The sequence below is a fragment of the Magnolia sinica genome, chromosome 14 (genome assembly GCF_029962835.1).
Source record: "Magnolia sinica isolate HGM2019 chromosome 14, MsV1, whole genome shotgun sequence".
Taxonomy (NCBI): Eukaryota; Viridiplantae; Streptophyta; class Magnoliopsida; order Magnoliales; family Magnoliaceae; genus Magnolia; species Magnolia sinica.
In genome coordinates, this window is record NC_080586.1 from 33906339 (window position 1) to 33926851 (window position 20513).

Consider the following 20513-nt stretch of genomic DNA (forward strand, 5'->3'; position numbering starts at 1 on the left):
TGAGAAAGTTACTTTACCAAAATGACACTCATCAAAGTCGACTTGGACTCAGTTAGATCCAATCCAGCTCAATATCCTGAGTCACCCTGACTCAGGTAAGGTTGATTCAGCCCTGGTTTGGGCCACTCATCCGAGTTGACTTGGACTCAGTTAAGACCCTATCCAGCTTGATACACAAAGTCACCCCCGACTCGGGTGAGTCACCCTGGCTCGGGCGAGTTGTGACTCAACTCAGGGTCCAATGAGTAGGGCGTCAAGTCACAAAGTCGCCAAGTCTTTTAACCAGGGCTATATGCCTACAAAAGAAAGATTGGGGGTCCATTTTGGAAGGACACCCGCAAACTCAATCCTGATTTGGTGGGAATCCAAGCTTGGAGGATTTCCTTCCCAAATAGACCCTAATTATGATTCCAAATTGTAAAATATGAGCAGAGGCATTCCCAAAATAATTGGATTCAACCACTACACTAACCGGCCATATATTCTCCTCATAATACTGAAGACATCCTGTACAAGCATCCATACATATATAAGACTCTCCCAAAGTAGCAGCATAATCAGTATTTTTATTTGTTTTTTACTTTCTGGGTACTAAAGAAATATATCCTGATACAGGCCTAGCCATAGCAACATGCCAAATCCTTCACAAATCAAACAACAAATAAAAACATATACAATCAATGTGAAGGAATGTTGAACGCACCCATCAGCTTAGCAAAGAACCTGTGAAATTTGGAGTTCATCGGTACAACCATCAGACATGATAGAAAGTGTCTCCTGGTAGAGGATGTAGACCCCCCAACTCCTTTGTACGTAAATCAACCAAAGAACCCAAACTTTCCGCAAGTCCAAAAGCTAAAGACCGTGACTTCTGGAAATCTCCATCAACAACATGTACACGAGAAAGAGAGGCAGTGACTTCGACCCAGGTGACTGTGTTTAAGTGTCAGTCTCTTTTCCTTTATTTTTATTTTTTTGTACATCGAATTTATTTGTCTTACTAGAATCAGTCTCTCTTTGATCTTGGTAGTAGTGTTCGGATTGTAGAAGAATGAGAAGCAGAAGTGGAGTCCTAGGACTTAAAACTGTCCATTCAAAGGGGGCTTTAGGAAACCCTCTCCTTGGACCTTTATTCTAAAGGATACATGTTTATATATATGAAACTGACCTTGATATAAGATTTTGAGATGTGAATACAAAAGCATGGCGTGGGTTCCACTTTTCTGTACATGGTTGGGATTGCCAGGGACCAATCAATCTGCTACACAGTTTATAAATCAAAACCATGAATTGGGTGATGCAAGCAAACACACAACAAAGTAACTAAAAATATTCAAAGATGAATGCTGATATTATCAACAGGTGAATCTCAATAACTGCTCCATGGGGGAACATCGTAAATGTGTATGACATCCAAGCCACTCATCTTGAAGGCCCAATCATGGATGGGCTGTCTAATAAGCCAAAATCACACCCATAGGACCGGGTGATCCTAATTGATTGGCCAATTTTTCAGGAAGATGGAGCAGGAAAAAAAGTGAACCAACGGCTAACATTCAATGGACAAAAGTACTCCATTGTGTAGTTGGATTTGGGCTATGGCCCATCCATGGCAGCCCGATAACTGAGATCCTTGTTCATACACATGTACCACGTCCCTATTGAGTGCATGTGATATTAGCAGTTTCTCAAATTTCAATAAAGTGGGAGGATATAATCAGATCTATCAGGCTGGGGAAAATTTTTGCCTTCTTTGGCACCATTAGTGGGGCTGACTCATATGCTATCATGCAGACAAACCCCATTGTACGTTGGCACTTAAGGCACTGATATTTTTATTTGGTTTTGGGGTTTCTACCTTCTCCGCAGACAACAAATAGGCCTCCAAACACGTCATCATGGTCCCTATCTTCCTTGGGTTTCTCTCTCTTGCAGTGGCTGATGCTGCTGTCCACATCAGTGACGACATCATTTAACTCACAGCAATCATCGAGCTCTGTTACTTTACAATAGCCTTCGTGGAAATATTTTGCAAAATCTGGTGAATTATGCGAACCCACTCGCCCCATCACCACTGTATAATTGTTTGAACTTGAGGCAGAGTGGTTAGAACTAGATGCCTTCAAGGCTTCATTAGCAACGACTTTCTTCAAAGAGAGGGGTCTTCCAACAGAGAGTGAGCTATTCCCAGGAGAGGTTGGCTCATTTTCAACACTACCATCACCCTTGTTAGATTGTTCAAAAAGAAAAGTTGTGCAATCTTGGTCAGAGGAGTTTATGCTCGGTGTCCTAGTGGATGTATTCAATTGGTGTGATGCAGACATTGAACGTCCTGTTCTTTCACCATCTATCTTGTTCGCAAGATGGCCCAGTACAGACGAGGTCTGTACAGATCCGTGCAGAATCGGCCTCTCCATTGGCTGAAACCCATTAGGTACATAAGGGCCCACCAAACTTGTTTGATCCAACCGAAGCACCTTCTCAGTTGTCTTTGTTGACCCTAATGCAGGTGTTGAAGCCAAAAGTAAGGAGTTTGTAAGTTACGAGCTAATATCACATGCAGTTGTCACACACATTTCCATGGGCACATGACACACTTGTACAAGTTCCGACCCTACAGACCTTGCCATGTATGCCCCATAGGCAGATAAATAAATCAACACCAGTTGGACAATCTAAACTGCAATGGATGACTTCTGTTCAATGAATGTGAAACATTCGTCTACTTTTTTCTAGCCTCTCATTTAATCCCCAAAGCTCTTCCAATCAAATGGTTAGGATCAACCAACTGGAGTGATTATCGAGCCACGGCTCACCCAAAGGATGAGTAGTCCAGATTTTGTATGTGCTGTCTTCCACAAAGGTGTTTGTCAAAATTGCATGTGATATCTGTGTGTGAAGCTCCAGGTCCGAAAATAGTGATCTTGATATACTACAAATAGAGCAAATAACTAGAACTTTAATACGAAGAGAAGTGCAACATGGATTTGCACAAGGATAGACTGAAGAGGCAATTTGCGGCACGTGTAAAATAGCCAGTCCATTAGTTGGGTTCCAAACAGAACATGCTCTAGCCCAGTTAGTCTGGTGAACTCATCAGATTGGGCTACACATGCATGAGAAAAATGGAGACTGAGAAAAAAGATGACCAATGGTCTACATTCGACTGATAGTTTCTCAACCATTTTTTGAGATAGAATTTTCATGGTGGCACCCACCAACTGGATCGGATCACATATTTGCATGTCACACTGGAATGGATGACTTGATTTGCACCGTCAATCTCTCCTTGAGAGAATCACTTTAGCATTACACTAATACAAATGCTGCTCTTACCAATATCTAAGCTTTCCACCACTTCCACTGATGCAGATTTAGAATGACCAACAACCGTCCCCTTCATGAATTTGTCTTTAGTTTGGTGAGTATCTGAAGTTGAAGCAATCATATATCTTCCTCTAATAAGGCCCCTACAAAAAAGCAATCGACTCCCAACCAATTCAAGAAATGTTATGATTCCATACGTTAGACAACTTTTTGTGGAGATGACTTGTTGAAAATTCAAGTGAAGATGTGTAAATATAATAGACTATGCATGTTAGAAATATGCAAAGGTGAATATATCCTGCAGATTTTTCATGACCAACAGATGACTGATTTTTCTTTTTTCAGTATTAGCCCAACGGTCATTAACATGCATATCCAGCGATGCATCAACAGAGCCTTGGTCAATTTTCAGCAAGATATTAACTTCAAGATTTCACTACAAGGAACTCCTACTAAAAGCCCACAGTTGTGTGGATGGCTTGTGATCCACGTGCTGCCACACATTCCAACATGAGTATGAGATCCAAACCATCCATCAGGTCAGTCCATAACATGGATTCCCCACCTCCAAAATCAGGACTCCAACCATCATCTGGGCCATATTATATGAAAAATGGGATGGCTAAAGAGTTGGCTGACTATCCACATTCAACGAACTGGGGCTCGCCTAATTATTGGGCATGCCTGACATTTTAGCAGGGAATCCACATGGCATGGCCCACCTGAGGATCCCACCTCATCCATGCATTTATGGACAGAGCATAACTCCTATAAAATATCAGATAAATAGACAACATGCATCAGAAACTACAACTGAGGTACAAACATCACCTGCCGTTCCAATCTGGTTGAATGCTTTGATGATGCTCAAAAACAGGCAATAGATCCTTCTGCCTTATTTCAACCTCATGAACTGGGACCTTTTCAATTTTGATCTCTCCACCAGAATAATCATTCCCAGGCTTCCTCTCATTAGCCTTTGAAGAAATCATCATATAGAAGCAAACCTGCAACAAATTTCAAATGATTGTATCCAAACTTAGAATATCAATACCCAGGAACATCCTTAAATAGTCCATGTGTGTATCGAACATGCCCTAGCCCAGGAACATTCTACAATGGCAGAGATGTTGGCCTGTCCCCCAAAATGCTCTTGTCGAGAAACTGTGCCCAAAATGAAAATTGAATGATGATGGGCCAGACCCACTAGCATTCCATTCTCATTCTAAGTGGTGGACACACATTCCCATCAGCATTTGTTGGCTGGTCCCCAAAAAGGACAAATCAAGTTGAGTACCTTGGTGTTCTGCCATATTGGTATCCTCCCCGAGCTTATCCGCACCTCAGCATTGGAAAGGTACCAATGGGATCTATCACTGGTTTTCATCATATTTTTTCCCACAACACTATTGTTAAATGATTTCGAGTATTTTGTATCATTATCTTCATAATCAGAAGTTTCCATGACTATCTCTCCAGTTTCTTGTCTATCAAAGGTAATGCTTGAAAGACTTTCCTCTCTTTCTGGCCAGTTTGATCTTCGGCAAACATCCCACCATTGAACAGGTTCAGCATTCACCCGCAACTCTTCATATTGAGCTGGCATGGAGGAACCTGGGCCACTTCTTGCAGTGCTGTCCCATGACTCAACCTCCAATGATGGTACAAGTTCATGCTGAATTACATGACCAGATGACGAGTAAACCAGCAATTGCTCCAACGAGTTGGCCTTTGATCGAACTGGCTGGAGATTGTGATGAATGGAATCATGGAAAGCAGCAGCAACAGCACAGGATGGCACAAATATCTTTCCAGTCGCAGAAGCAACAACATTGGTAACTGTATTTAGCCATGCGGAACTACCATATTTTATTCTGCTCACTACGGAAAGTGTTATAGGCGGTGGAGGCGGATGAGGTAGCTGGTTTATCATGTAAGATGGAGTTGACCACCATGACTTTGATAGAATAGGTAGGACTGGAGCATCAGTATGAAAGCTTTGTGTCTGGAGCCCGACGTCACCACCGAATTGCGAGAGCACAAAAATGTGGCATGTTCCCCTCGATGAAACAATAGCGACCCACTGACTATGATGACTAAAACAGATGTCCTGTATGACCTGTTACAGCAACAGGAAAACATAGGAACCAATGACCACAGTCAATGAGGTATTCTACAGTTCCAAGTCTCAGCAAATATATAGTTCACTAAGATGCATGATTTCGTGCATATGGAGCCCACGGAACGGTGATCCATGCTCTTATCTGGTGGCTCTACAGTGGATGGTATGCCCAAAATTTTCCAGCTTGGAATACCCTAATGTTACATCAGTGGCTTACAAATAGACGATTAAGGAAAAATAAAAATTAGCAATGGTCCACATTCAATGGGAAGTAGGCCAAAGATATAACATATAAGGTTTAGGATCTTCACTCTAGAAGATTTTCAGGGCATCCTAGATCCACGTTGGGGCCCAAAAAATCAATGGTTAGAATCACTAAACTATGGACCCCATTTGTATGGACCCCATTTGTACAGAATCCAGCGCCAGCAAGGTACATGTTGATGAGGCTCAGCACCAAATAATCCCTCACAAAAAGAGAGGGCATGCAGCACTAAGTATCAGATAAATAAAGCATTCACTACTTACAGCTGTTGTTAGCCCTCGATATAGCCTGTATAGATGCACATGAGATGAACTCCAATTATCCTGCATGGTGCTTGAACGGTTCTCTACACGGGATGGCATAATACGAAACACATTTATATTGTGTCCATGTACAGAGGCAGTAACCAAAAGGGTCCCACTCGGATCAAAACATAGTGCGGATATTGGACTGGTATGGGCTCTAAATTGTGAAATAATGGCCTTTGAAACAAAATCCTTTACAACAACCTGCAACAAAACTAATTTCAATGGAAAAGAAACAAAAAAAATAAAATCAACCTATCTAATGTAAAAATAGGGGCTAGACTATCATGTACTCTCCCCCCATTTCTGATGTGGGGGTGATTCAGTCACCATAAGCATAGATGTACATCCATCCAAACCATCCAAATCATGGCCCACTTTTCCCAGAGTACATTACAAAGTCACACTTATTGAATGATCCAAACGATCCAGTTGGCGGTGCCCATCAAATAGAGATGGTTAGAAAGAAAATCGTGAGCAGTCCAAATTCAATCAAATATAAGACCCAAACCAGCATAACTTTTGGGCTATGCTCCATCCACGATGGGACCCACAATTTGGACAGTCTGGATTGACATACGGATATTCCACATGTATGATGGATGAGCCACCACCATTCAGAAAGTGGAGAACAAGGCACAACAAGAAAATGTTTATGCAACCTGCTATAGTCCCCAAAGATAAAATAATTGCAATCCTATGGCACATTCTCTATAACTAACCATTCCTGCATTATCTGTTTCATTTGGATGGACTGCTGATTCAACTTTACCAACTTTCCAGCTTGAGTTTGAAGATGAGGGAGAGTTAGATCCATCAGGTAAAAGCTCCTGACAGTACTTAGACAAGGTTCTGTATCCGATGTCACCCAGATTGATTATTCCAGCAGCTAACTGCTTGCTGGACTCCATGGCGCAACGAGCCACAAAGCTCCCACTGCTGGGGGAAGTAGACGGATTCATACCTGGAGAGGGTGTAAGATTTTGGGGGCTAAGGCGGCCCGTGTTTGAAAAGAGAGGGTTGTTTGACGCATAAGCTAACCACCTTGGACCCACAGCCATCGGGCCATACCCAATGTTGACACCAACTACCCCTTGTCCTCCCTGGGGCATGGGATAAGTCAGCACACTGAATTTATTCTCGAAAGTGGCAGCATCAAAGCAGTAGATCTGGCATGAGAGAAGGCAACTGATCAGTAATCCTTGAACATCTAGCTCCATCTGTAGAATAAAATTAGTAAATAATGTTCAATAGAGAATTTTCTCAGGCCGACAAACTTAGAATGTGGACCCCAACTTTTGAGATGCAAATCATTCATATGATGGGTCCCATGTTGAATTAGAGAGAGCAAAAATTCCCCTTCTTCGGATGATCCTAACCATCCAATTTAGGTAGGTTAAGTGTGGGAAACTGTGTTTGATTGTCCAATTCCACCGGATGGCTACAATCATCTGATAGGAGAGAGATATCAAAGCATGGCCCATCCAGTGATGAGGTTTACCAGATCAATTGGTTAGGCTATCAAAAGGTAGGCCCAACCAATACCAATGATGGTTCAAAAGGAAGTATCTCATTCCTTTAAATTGACCATACAAATATTTCTACCTTATGCCTCTTTTTTTTTTTTTTTTCTAAATGAATCATTTGTGCTGCTTACTTGTGACGCAAGAGCCACAGCGATTATCCGAGGACTGCATCGGATCATGTATATAGCAGATCGGAACCTCAGAACATGCACATAACCGTCAGATCTTAGTGAGTAAAACCGAACAGTTGAGGGAGTAGAAACATAAATTCCCTGGTGAGATTCACTGATATTTTCCCTAATCTGACCACTCAAATGGCCACCATGAAGCCCACCAGAGCTGTTCGCTTCATCACCTGCAACAACCAGCAGTAAGGGATGCAACGATCTAAATCCCTCATGAGCCTCTGATTTCGACGGAATTGGCAGCATCTGTAAGAATGTAACTTGGCCATCGCGCTTTGAAACCAGTTCGCAGACATTGGAGGCATCCTCAACATCAATGACTTGAAATCCATTGGAGTAACCCAGTAAAAGGACGTGTCTGAAGGCTGATGGACCAAGCTCCAGCTTGTCAAAGCCAGCCCATATTACCTGTTTGGGTCAGAATAGTTTAAGACCGTAAATGCTGGCAAACTTATTGAAATATACGATGACTGAGATTGCTCGGTATAAAGTATATAGGTTTGCTAATTCAACAGCATGTAGACCCCAATCCCTCTGTGTCGCCACATGTGCATGTGCCCTGGCCCAAGAATAAGTCCAATCAACTAATCAAGTAGGCCACAATTTAAGAAACAAATTGACAATCGAAGAAAAAACTTGGCCAGTTTTCCTAAGCTGTTGTTCATTTGTTTCCTACATTGCAGCCCAACCTTGGGTCAAGGCATCTAAATAGTGAGGCCAGCCTGATGAAAGTTTGGATGTTGCCCGCACATGCCAAGTTGGTACTGCAATGATAGACGGACCAGACCTGCAAGCTTGTGGAGCTCCCCTTTTTTTGAAAGGTAGCAACCTTCAAATAACCAAACATGAAATACTTCAGTGGATTGCCACAGTGAAAATGTCTTACATAAGGCTGTCAACTGGTTGGGTTGGGTTTTTTAATCGGGTTTGGGTGTGGGCCTGGGTCTAGTTCTTGAATACCCAAACCCACGCCCAATCAGGTTCAGGTACACATCAGGCCTTTGGATCTTGGTTTCAAGTTAGGTTTGAGAAAAAATAAGAGCACTTACATGGTTCGGCCAGCCCAATGGATGGATGAGATCGCACATAGATGTACCACTTTGACATGTGCATGGTGTGTAAATAGGCTCTCTCACATGTGTGTGGCTTAGGAAACCTCATTTTATTGCTATAAAACCATCAATATATTTTTTTCATTGATATATATATATATATATATATATATATATATATATATATAGAGAGAGAGAGAGAGAGAGAGAGAGAGAGAGAGAGAGAGAGAGTCATGCTCACCTGCGCACCTTTGCACATGTGTCATGGGCGTCTGATCCGAACGGTCCATGTGATGTGGAATCCCATGAAACCCCAAGGGACAAATTTTCACCCTGGTCTAAACTTCTGGTGGGCCATAGCAAAGAGAAATGCAAATCAAGGGAGGAAACTGTTTTCATTTTTCATGGCCCACCAAAGTTTTGGATCAAAGTAAAAATTGGGCCCAGGGGGTTTCATGAGGTGCTGCTTCACATGGACCGTTCAGATTTTGGAGTCACATCATGATGAGTTCTCAAAAAAGTTCGCATGAGTTCCGTGTGTGTGTGTGTGTGTGTGTGTGTGTAATGGTTGTGTTGTCACAAACTTAACAGACTGGACTAGACAAATCCAACCAGACTTTAATCAGGTCCATCACATGGAACTGACCCAAACTGACTAGACCCAATTTTTAACCAGCTCCAAAAGGTTAGGCAGGAAGCTAACCTGATTTCTTTACAAGTCGAAAATATGGGATGCAGATCCGTTAAATCAGGCCAGGTCCATCGGGATTGACAGTGCTAGTTTTAAATACTCAAAAGACAGAATTTATAATATTTATCAGACCTCAGAATGCAACATAATAATAAAACTAGGATGCAACTTACAGCACTTCAGTTTAGTGTTAAATAAATAAATGAAAAGGCAAGAATGATGGTTAATAATTGCTAAGCTTGCAAAGCATTCAAAACACATCTGCTAACTCCTAAGGCAGTAAAAGAAGTAAACTCGGTAAGGAAAAAGGTTAGAAGGACATACAATATTGCAGTGTAAATAGTTCAAAGCAGAGTGCAGAAAGCAACTAAACTGATCCATTAAACTTTCATTTCTTCTATTAACATCCCTGAATAAAAGGGAGCCCTACAGAGTGCTTTTTCTTCAAAATACAAACCCATGTTCACCTAAGTTTCCCAAGCATTGTTCAATGCCCGCACTTGCGGTTAACTGATCTATGCGGTAGTGTGATAAATATCGTGGTGACTTCGAAAATCTCATGATAATAGTGAGAAAAATACACTAAAAGATATCATCGCGAGATTTTCAAAATATCATCAGATTTTAAAATATCGTGTTTTTATTGTAATATTATCCAGGAATAACAAAAACCTTAAGGGCCTGCTTGGATTCATGGAAAGCATGGGAAAGTAAATAGTGCTTCTTGGAAACTTTATTTCCAGGAAACTGTGGGAAAGGAAACATTGTTTAACTCGTTTGTTTACCAACAAAAGTTTCCTAGAAATATGATCTATTTTCAAATTGTTTGGCCAAAAAAAAATCTTGTGAAAAAAATTCTAGGTAGTCACTAGCATATGCTAGATTAGCATGGCACATGTCAGATGCTTGAAGATGAATGGTAGCACATGTGGCATATGCGACATATGAGGGAGCTTGGAGTTGACGTGTGGTACACGCAACATGCTTGAAGCTGCACAATGGCACATGTGGTATCAAATACACATTGGCACATTTGACACATGGCGCTTGAAGCTAGATGGCAGTAATTGTACACATTGGCACCATAGCCATATGTGGCATATTTGGAGTGATTGAAGTTGGCCGATGGCATGTGGCAAATAGGCGCATACGGAATGCTTTGCACATGTGGGGCACAAGAGAAGCTGAATGGCGATACATGCGGCACATTAGCATGTGAGGTACAAGAGAAGAAGAATGGTGTCACACGTGGGATGCTTTACATGTGGGGCGTAAGATAAGGTGGATGGTGACACGTGGCACATTGGTACGTGAAATAATGGCAAGTGTGGGGTATAACCAAAGATGGACAATGGCTCATTTCACAAATTAGCACATTTGGGCTTAACCCTTAAGAAATCCATTTTCCTTCCATCGTGAGAAAATGCCTTTCTCAGGGATGGAGGAGGAAAATAAATTTGTCAATCTTCCAACAAAGATAGAAAGTATGAAATTGTGTTTCCCACAAATTCACACAAAGAAAGGCTTGACAAACAATGACAAATGAGTTTCATGGGAAACAATGTTTCCTTTCCTTTCCATGAATCCAAACAAGTCCGTCCTTAAGGAATTTGTTATAAAAATATATTTTTAATTTTTTTTAATGAATTTACAATGGATACTTTAGCCAAGAATGAGATTTGTCGTTGTGCTATGTGGGCCACATCTGGCTTTCATGATGCTCCCAGTTTCTATATGAAGGATCTTATAGTCCAATAGCTACTATATAAGGATTAAGACCAGAAGGGAGAATGATGTAGGGACATGTGATGACTTAATCCTAGATGCATGTATAATCAGGTTAAAGAATGTTCAAATAAATACACAAATCAACTAACCATTTCCAATCAAAGGGATTAGGTAAATCTCAATATAAAGATGAGGTCATTCCGTCAGGATCATGCCCCTTAGCATAAAATCATGTAAACAGTAAAAATGGAGGATCTAGGGATATGAGGAGAGTCCTTCCGAGTTTGGATCTAATTATATTGACTAACCATCAATTTTTTTTCGTTCAAACTAGAAGGGGGGTATCCAGAGAGGAACGAAGGGGGTGGAGAATGAAGGGTTCGAGATGAAGAAAGTACAAGTCCTTTGTCGTCAAAAGAAAAGGAGGATAATTCTTACCTTTTCATGCACCTCAAAGATCTAGAAAGAAGGAAACCTGAAATCAGGGTGAAATCCTCAATACCTAAGGGTCAATCCTAAAACCCTAATATCTTGAATAAAGAGGAAGAAAAGATACAAATTTCTATTCTTTTAATGATAATGAAAATAGGGTTTCTCACAACGTATATATAAGCTATGGAAAAAGTAAAAGTACACTAAGGCGCCTGAAAACAAGAAAAATAACAAAAAGACGGAAAAAAAATAAAGAAAGTGCAATAAAGCCCTCGAAACAAGAAAAAGAACAAAAACGTCTAAAATTAAAACACCCATGTAATAGGGTGTGAAATCCGACCCTGACCCATTGATCTATGGTCAGGGTGTGGTTATGCCGCTCCTACACTCGTAGCGCGTTAGAAAGTGGGTCCGATGCACCCGGCGTCCATCCACATCAACTACTCCACTTCGGTATTTTGTTGGCGACACCTCCTCCTCTGGTACACTTTAAAGGGTGCACCACTGATGTCCGCATCAATTCTCCTCGGGTAGGAAGAATACGCTATTGGCGAAAGTGAACTCCTGTATCTCTCGAGCAAATTGAGGTCGATGCGCTGCAGCTTTGTCTCCGTGATCCAAGAGTTACTGTAATGGGCATGCTCCTCTATTTGACTAGGAATTTTTAGAAACCCCCGGAGCGAGTGGAAACTGCCTCGGAGTCCAAACTTTCCTCTATCTGGTCTCTTCTTGGTGCAGGTGGAAGAGAAGGTAAGATGGGTAGAGGAAGATCAGGCTGTGGCCAAGGTCCATATATGTTGGGTGGGTGTTTCTAGGAAGAAACAGGGGAACCAGTGGATAGAGGTAATGGCTTGTGAAAGGGAACTAAATCTTCCACATTAAATGTGGAATTGATGCCCATGGTAGCAGGGATATCAACAACATAAGCACTAGACCTCAACCTTTTCACAAATTTATGTGGGCCTATGCTACGGGCACGAAGCTTCTTCACGAATCTAGGTGGAAACCGATCAAACCTAATATGAACCATGACGTCATCTCCAGGTTGAAATTCTCTAAATCTCCTGTGAGTGTCAGCAGAAAGTTTATAATGTTTATTACTTGAATTAATCTTCCTCCTGATCTCACTATGCATTACATGTATATGTTGGGGGAAGGACTCTCCTAACTCGGAAGGACGTTGTGGGGTAGCCATGGGGATCAAATCTATGGGGGCTCGGGGTCTAAGACCTAAAACAATTTCAAAAGGGCTCATTCTTGTGGACCTGTTCACTGAAGAATTATACGCGAACTCTGTTGTGGGAAGAACAGTGTCCCAGGTCCTATAGTGGTATCCAACCAGACATCTTAACAAATTCCCTAGGCTACGGTTCGCTACCTCTGTTTGACCATCTAACCGGGGATGATATGCTGAAGAAAACTGGAGCCTCTTACCCAAAAGATGCCAGAGAGTCTTCCAAAAATAATTAGTGAACCTAGTATCTTTGTCAAACACAATGGATCTAGGTACTCCATGGAGTCGCACAACCTCCTAAAAGAATAACTTAACAACATGAGAGGCATCTGAGGTCTTATAACAGGGTAGGAAATGAGCCATCTTAGAAAATCGATCAACAACCACGAGTATGGAGTCGTGCTTACGAATAGTCTTGGGAAGCCCAAGCACGAAGTCCATACTTACATCTTGCCACGAGGCATATGGAACTCGCAAATGAGTATATAAACCTGTATTTTGCTTCCTCTGCTTCACCAGTTGACATGTCCGACACTGCCCTACAATCTTAGCCACATCTCGCTAGAGATTACGCCAATAGAAACGATTAGACACGAGGGCAACTGTTTTATCTAGACCAAAGTGACCTGCCATCCCTCCAGCATGCAACTCCCAAACTAGAAAATCGCGGAGGGATGTGCATGGGATACAGAGCTTATCCCCTCTATAAAGATATCCATCTGTAAGGACGAACTCCGCACTCCTCGAGGGCGGGTCACTAGACAATGACGCATAAATGATCCCAAAATCAGGACAGTTTGAGTACTCACCCTTAAGTTGCTCAAAGTCTGTAACTTCAATACTCATGGACTGCAGTGTCGTGATACGACGGTTAAGCGCATCAGCAACCTTATTCTCTTTTCCGACCTTGTGCTTAAGCACAAATGTGTACTCTTGAAGAAATTGTGCCCACTTGGCATGCTTAGGGCTCAACTTCTTTTGAGAGCTTAAATATTTCAAGGCCTCATGATCAGAGAACGGGACGAATTCTTGCGATAATAAATAATGCTGCCAATGGCGCAATGATTGCACAACCACATAGAACTCCTTGTCATAAGTGGAGTAACGTTGTTTAGCCTCATTCAGCTTCTCACTGAAAAAGGCCACAAGATGTCCCTCTTGGCTTAACACTTTGCCTATGGCAATTCCTGACGCGTCACATGCTACCTCAAAGGCTTTGGTAAAGTCAGGTAGACACATGACTGGCGCTTCTGTCATCTTCTTCTTAATTTCTGAGAAAGCCCGTGCCGCGACTTTAATCCATTGAAACTCCCATTTTCGTATGCAACCTATGATGGGAGCCATAATCGAGCTAAATCTGGGATAAACCGCCAATAGAATGTAGCTAGGCCATGAAAGCTTCCCACGTCGTGTATGGTACGCGGCTCAGGCCAATTGATAATGGCCTTGACTTTCTCAGGGTCTGCAGACATACCCTCTAACGATACGACAAACCCCAGGAAGATAACACGGGAAGTCAAAAAGAAATACTTCTTGAGGTTCGCATAGATCTTTTCTGCGCGTATGGCATTGCAGACCTGCCTCAAGTGCTCGATGTGCTGGCTAGGGGACATACTATAGATGGCGATATCATCGAAGTACACAACTAAAAAAGTGCCCATAAAGGGTCGCAACACCTGGGTCATCACTCTCATAAACGTACTTGGGGCATTGGTAAACCCAAAGGGCATAACTAGCCACTCGTACAGCCCACCCTTCATCTTGAAGGAAGTTTTCCATTCATCTCCCGGGCGAAAAGATAGTATAGGTGGCCATCATGTCAAGCATGTCATCAAGCCTTGAGATGGAAAACCGATACTTGACAGCGATCTTGTTTATTGCTCTATTATCAACACACATGTGCCATGTGTCGTCTTTCTTGGGCGTAAGAAGTGCGGGCACGGCGCATAGGCTTAGACTCTCACGAATGAATCCCCTTTTAAGCAATCCATCCACCTGCCTCTTCAACTCAACATGCTCGGTGGGGTTCATTCTGTAGTGAGGGAGGTTTGGTAGGGTCGCCCCTGGGATAAGATCTATCGCATGTTGAATGTCTCGCATCAGTGGAAGCTCGTCTGGAAGGTCCTTAGGAAAGACATCTCGAAACTCCTCTAGGACCAGACGAGCCTCCTGCGGTATCCCCATAGCAACCTCAGGTGTACTCTCCCTAGCCAGTAGGCCGTACACCATAGTTTCAGCCTTGGTCTCTCTCTCAAACTCCTTAGCATCTATGATATGGAGAGACTTCAACTGAGGCGCCCTTTGACTCTTAAGACCGCCTGGGGAGGCAACATCTTTCACTCCTATTGATGATTTGGGAGGAAGCGGGCTTAAGACAATCTTCTTTCCTTCATGCTTAAATAAACAATTATTCGTACGCCTGAATATTATAACATCTTTGTCATAAAGTCATGGCCTTCCCAAGATGATATGACCAATGTCCATCGTGACCACATCACCACAACTTGTCCCTGTATGATCCAAGCTCAATCGGAACAAGGCATCGCTGGGTCACAGGGAGGGATGTCGTGTCCACCTAAGAAACTCTATATGGGTTAGGGTGAGGGACTGGTTTCAACCTCAGTCGACTCAAAGTAACTGGGGAAACTACATTCTCATAGCTCCCGCTGTCTATGATCACTTTGCAACTCTTTTCTCCGCACGGAAAATGGTAGTTCCGCTCCAATCTTCGCTTTCCTTCATCTGGACAGCCACAGTATCATCCTCGACATCACTAGCCGGTTCAAGGGAGGGTATAATGATCTCTTCATCATCCTAGTCACCATCAACTTTATCTGCCACTTCTTCTTCTGTGAGGTGTTCGAAAACAAAGGCAATGCGCCCACCCTTATTTGAACACTCGACAGCGATGTGACCCATGCCACCACAGCGGTAGCACTGCCCTAGCATCGTGGGCCTAGTACTTGGTCTAGCCATATTGTTACTTCAATTTTTATTGACTGGCTGGGTACGAGGTTGAGCTTTGGGTTGAATTCTAACCTAGGGTCTCGCTCCCTGTGGAGCTACTCTAGGCGTAGTAGGTCGAAAATCAATCCCCCTCACATTGGACTGGCGCACGCGGTGCTCTAGTTCATGCACCACTTGGTAAGCGTGTTCCAGACTGGTGACCATGTCAAGTGTGAGCTCCTGCTGAAGCTCAGGCCTAAGGCCTATACAGAAACGGGAGAGAACCACAGTAGGGTCCTCATTCATATCGCACCTCATCATATATTCATCAAACTTGGCGATGTATTCCGTCACTATTATGGATCCTTTGCACAAAATGTGCCATTGATCCAACAACCTCTGCTTATAAGAAAGGGGACATACTTCTCTCGCAACTCTTTCATCTCAATCCAAAAAAGAACTGGCCCCTTTCCAAATCGCTCACGGCGATGCTCCACATTTCCCCAATATAGTTTTGCCTGGCCCACCAATTTTATCTTGGCGAAACTGACTTGTCGTGGGTCTAGCAAACCGTGCCACTCAAAGAAGTGGTCCATGTTTGCTAACTAGTAGAAAAAAACTTTGGGGTTCAATCTCCCATCAAAATTGGGGGCGTCAACCTTGATGCCCTTCATGACCTTAGCAACAGGGTCCTCGTACTCATGATATCTCTGGGGGTGCTGACGACGCACCCCATGATGGCCCTCCCATTGGCTAGGAAGAATAAGATCAAGATTAAGTGTGGGTGGTAATGGATATACCCCATCGTGCCTGTTGTCAGGCCCCCGAACTGGCTTACGCCCAAACCATCCCTAGGCAGATCAGGGCCCACAACTTGGGACTGATCAACAATCCCGGTGTCCAGGGTCGCTTGGGCTCCATCTATAGTGGCGGTTGGAATACCAACCTCTAGACGCACAACTCTCTCCTCTAGACGCTTGAACCTACCATCCTGATTCGCAAACTGATACGTGATATCATCCCTTAAGGTTCGAAACTATTGATCTATTCTCATAGTTAGGCCCTCCATAGCCTTCGCAAATTGATCGGAGTCCATGGTGTAATGGAGACCGAATCCATGACCAATGCGTGTGGGCATACACCAGGAATGACAAGTGAATGGTCCTAGATCTATGTGTGAGAAAGGGTAAAAATAATGACACCAATGCAATATAACTACCCTATATGACCTAGATCTATATGGGGACTCAACAAAACCTAAGAAAAAAATGGCTAACTAAACTCAACAAAATATGTCCCCTTCGCAGAGTCAATACGCGGCCCCAACCCGGGGTTCGGGGCGGAGCGCTAAAAGCTCTACGATTTTTATTTTTTATTTTCTTTTTGGGGCAAATGAGTTCTTTAGAAAATTTCCATCAAAAAGAGGGATTGTCGATAAACCAACCTACGCTAAAAACTAGGTTCTGATACCAAAACTAATGCAGGGACATGTGATGACCTAATCCTAGATGCATGTATAATTAGGTTAAAGAATGTTCAAATAAATACATGAATCAACTAACCGTTTCCAATAAAAGGGATTAGGTAAATCTCAACACAAAGATGAGGTCATTCCGTCAAGATCATGCCCCTTAGCATAAAATCATGTAAACAGTAAAAAGGGAGGACCTAGGGATATAAGGATATCCCAGATCTAGCATAAGTCAATCCATGGTCAAGTTTGGATCTGATTCTACTGACTAACTATCATTCTTTTCCGTTCAAACTAGAAGGGGGATATCTAGAGAGGAATGAAAGGGGTGAAGAATGAAAGGTTCGAGAATGAAGAAAGTACAGGTCATTTGTCGTCAAAAGAGAAGGAGGATGATTCTTACTTTTTCCTGCACCTCGAAGATCTATAAAGAAGGAAACTTGAAATCGAGGTGGAATCCTCAACACCCAAGGGCCAATCCTGAAACCCTAATCTTTTGAATAAAGAGGAAGAAAAGATACGAATTTCTATTCATTCAATGATAATGAAAATAGGGTTTCTCGCAACGTATATATAAGCTATGAAAAAAGTAAAAGTGCGTTAAAGCCCCTGAAAATAAGAAAAATAACAAAAAGACGAAAAAAAATAAAGAAACTACGATAAAGCCCCTGAAATAAGAAAAAATAACAACAATGTTTAAAACTAAAACACTCGTGTGGTAGGGTGTGAAATCCGACTCATGGATCTATGGTCAGGATGAGGTCATGCCGCTCCTGCACTCGTAGCAAAAAGTGGGTCCGATGGACCCGGCGTTCATCCACATCAACTCCTCCGCTCCGGTACTTTGTCGGCGACGCCTCCTCCTCTGGTAGACTTTAAAGGGTGCACCACTGATGTCCATATCAGAGAAGCTTGGCTTGCTTTCTGATGTGCTTTGGGACCACAAAATACTATCAAATTACACAAGATGATGATGGAGGAAAGCAGCTGGAAGATCATTACAAGAAAGTTTTTTGAAGAATTTTGGCGCTGGACCCCATCTTAATAAGATTTTTTTTTATAAGATGAAGAAATCAAAGATATTGTAAGTTTCTTTATTTTCCCACTGGAGTTATTTTGGTCATTTTTTAAAAGCAAAATAATAACGGTTTTAGGAGGATTTTTAAGGTCCTAGTGATCAGCAAAGCCTACAGCTTGTCGACATAAAGGATCCCTACATGTGAGGCCCTTTGTTTGGTGATCCAGATCATTGACCCAAAAATCACCTAGATTAAAAGAACCTAGCCCTTGGATGTTTGTCCTTTTCTCCATTTATTATGGAAGATTCACATACTTTTCCTCTTAACCTTCTATTTACTGGCTACCGATAGAAAGTTACGAGATCTCTAGGGCATCTCTCAAATGATATTGTTAGTGCACCGATTTGTGCACCTTGTTTGTCAATCACGTGCTTCTGTGTGCTAGGGAGTCGGTTAAGCCCTTGTAAGCTGAAGAACGAAGACACACGAAGACTGGAGCATCAAGGAAGTGAAAAACATTTATATGAGGTGTAATGCATAGGCGTTTTCACACCGGGCTTGAGTGAGATTGCCTGTGGGATGCAGGGGCACACTCGAGGTGGGCGGCCTGTGTGAGGCGAGTTGCTCGTGTGAAGCGGAACCAATGTGAAGTGGGGCCCACGAGGAGGGTTCGGCCGAGGTCCTAACCCATGCAATGTGGGGCCTGGGCTATGAGATAAATGGATTGATTCGCCACGCTCTATTAGTTTAAGGTTTTAGAGCAAGTGGTTAATTGTCCTGCATTAAAGTGGTATCAGAGCGAGAGGTCTCGTGTTTGAGACTCCTGACTGGGTTTGATTAATGCAGGGGCATTTTTACACCGGGCTTGAGTGGGGTTGCCTGTGGGATGTAGGGGCACACTTGGAGTGGGCGGCCCGTGTGAGGTGGGCCCCATTCGTGTGAAGCGGAACCCATGTGAAGTGGGGCTCACGAGGGGGGTTTGGCCGAGCTCCTAGCCCATGCGATGTGGGGCCTGGGCTATGAGATAAATGGATTGATTCACCATGCTTTATTAGTTCGAGCTTTTAAAGAAAGTGGTTAATTGTCCTGCAGCAAAGTGCCTTGATGACCCTATAACCACCCAAAACAACCCTATAACCTCTAGATGATCATAACCTTAATAAGTAAACTTTATATATATATATATATATATATTAATCTCTATGCCCTAGAAGCTTAATTGGAACATGATATGTAAGGCTAGAAGAGGTATGAAGCTGTTGTGAAGTCGTATGACCAAAACAATAGTTTTCGATTGGTCATCGATCCCATCGATAGGCTAATGAAGGGACATGATGGAATCAAAGGACCACTCGATCCGATCAAAGAATTAGTCTGGTAACCCAACAAATAAATTTCTGGATTTTCTTGATGGATCGATAGATTATTCGATCCTATCGAAGGACCTTCGATCCCATCGAACTGCCCTTTGATCAGATTGATAGAACCGTTAACTAGCCATTTTATAGTCGTTGCAAATTGGTTTCTTATAAAAGGGCATCTGATTCTTGGGCAAATACATTGGTTTTTAGTGCAATAGAAGCCTAGGTGATTACATGTTTATATCCCTCATCTTAAGCCTCTAAATCAATGAGTTCCAAGACATCTTCCTTAAGATTAATACTCTATTGAGGATTCCAACCTCCACCTTGAACATGAGCTTGAACTCCACTATTTTCTAGAGATTAGACCCAACCTTATTGGTATATCCTTTGTCTAAATCCTCTAGAAGACTTATCTTAATGAATTCCTTATGATTACAATCTTCCATTAGTTGTAGGAGATTTCACCATCCTCCCATCACCTTAGTCACCTCGATAGAGCATTGCATGCAAGGTGTTTGATCTTGGAACTGAAGCATTAGCAAGCAAAAATATCAAGGATTGAGGGAGCATAAGGGGAGTTGGTTGAAGCATGGGAGAGCATCGATCAAGTAACCCGAAAAGGTACTACAAAAGGGGCTCAATTCGACAAGTTATCAAATTCTAAGAGTCCACACACTCCTTCCTTGTGTAAGATTGAGTTTAGAGTTTGTAACCCAAACTCGCATAGGTTCTTGTGCAGGACCGTATCGCCACCGACTCAGGTGAGTATCTGTGCAAGTCCTTGTGTAAGCCACCGAAACGGGTGTGTACGTGGGTAAGTCCTTATGTAGGCCACTGATACGGGTG

At 42.6% G+C, this 20513-nt stretch overlaps 1 protein-coding gene across 3 annotated transcripts in view; it reads right to left on the minus strand.

Moving 5' to 3' along the window:
* Positions 1–463: 463 nt before the first annotated feature.
* Positions 464–20513, minus strand: part of LOC131225715 (autophagy-related protein 18g-like) — a 54350-nt gene continuing 34300 nt past the window's right edge. For 2 of the 3 annotated variants that reach the window (XM_058221291.1, XM_058221294.1), the window contains 8 exons: positions 7677–8138; positions 6742–7188; positions 5978–6223; positions 4625–5446; positions 4159–4334; positions 3337–3470; positions 1859–2500; positions 464–1261 (listed from right to left, as the gene is read on the minus strand). In XM_058221291.1, the coding sequence (XP_058077274.1) occupies positions 1254–1261; positions 1859–2500; positions 3337–3470; positions 4159–4334; positions 4625–5446; positions 5978–6223; positions 6742–7188; positions 7677–8138 (2937 nt within the window). In that variant the 3' untranslated portion in view covers positions 464–1253. The remainder of the gene's footprint in view (positions 1262–1858; positions 2501–3336; positions 3471–4158; positions 4335–4624; positions 5447–5977; positions 6224–6741; positions 7189–7676; positions 8139–20513) is intronic. The other variant, XM_058221293.1, reaches the window with a different exon arrangement.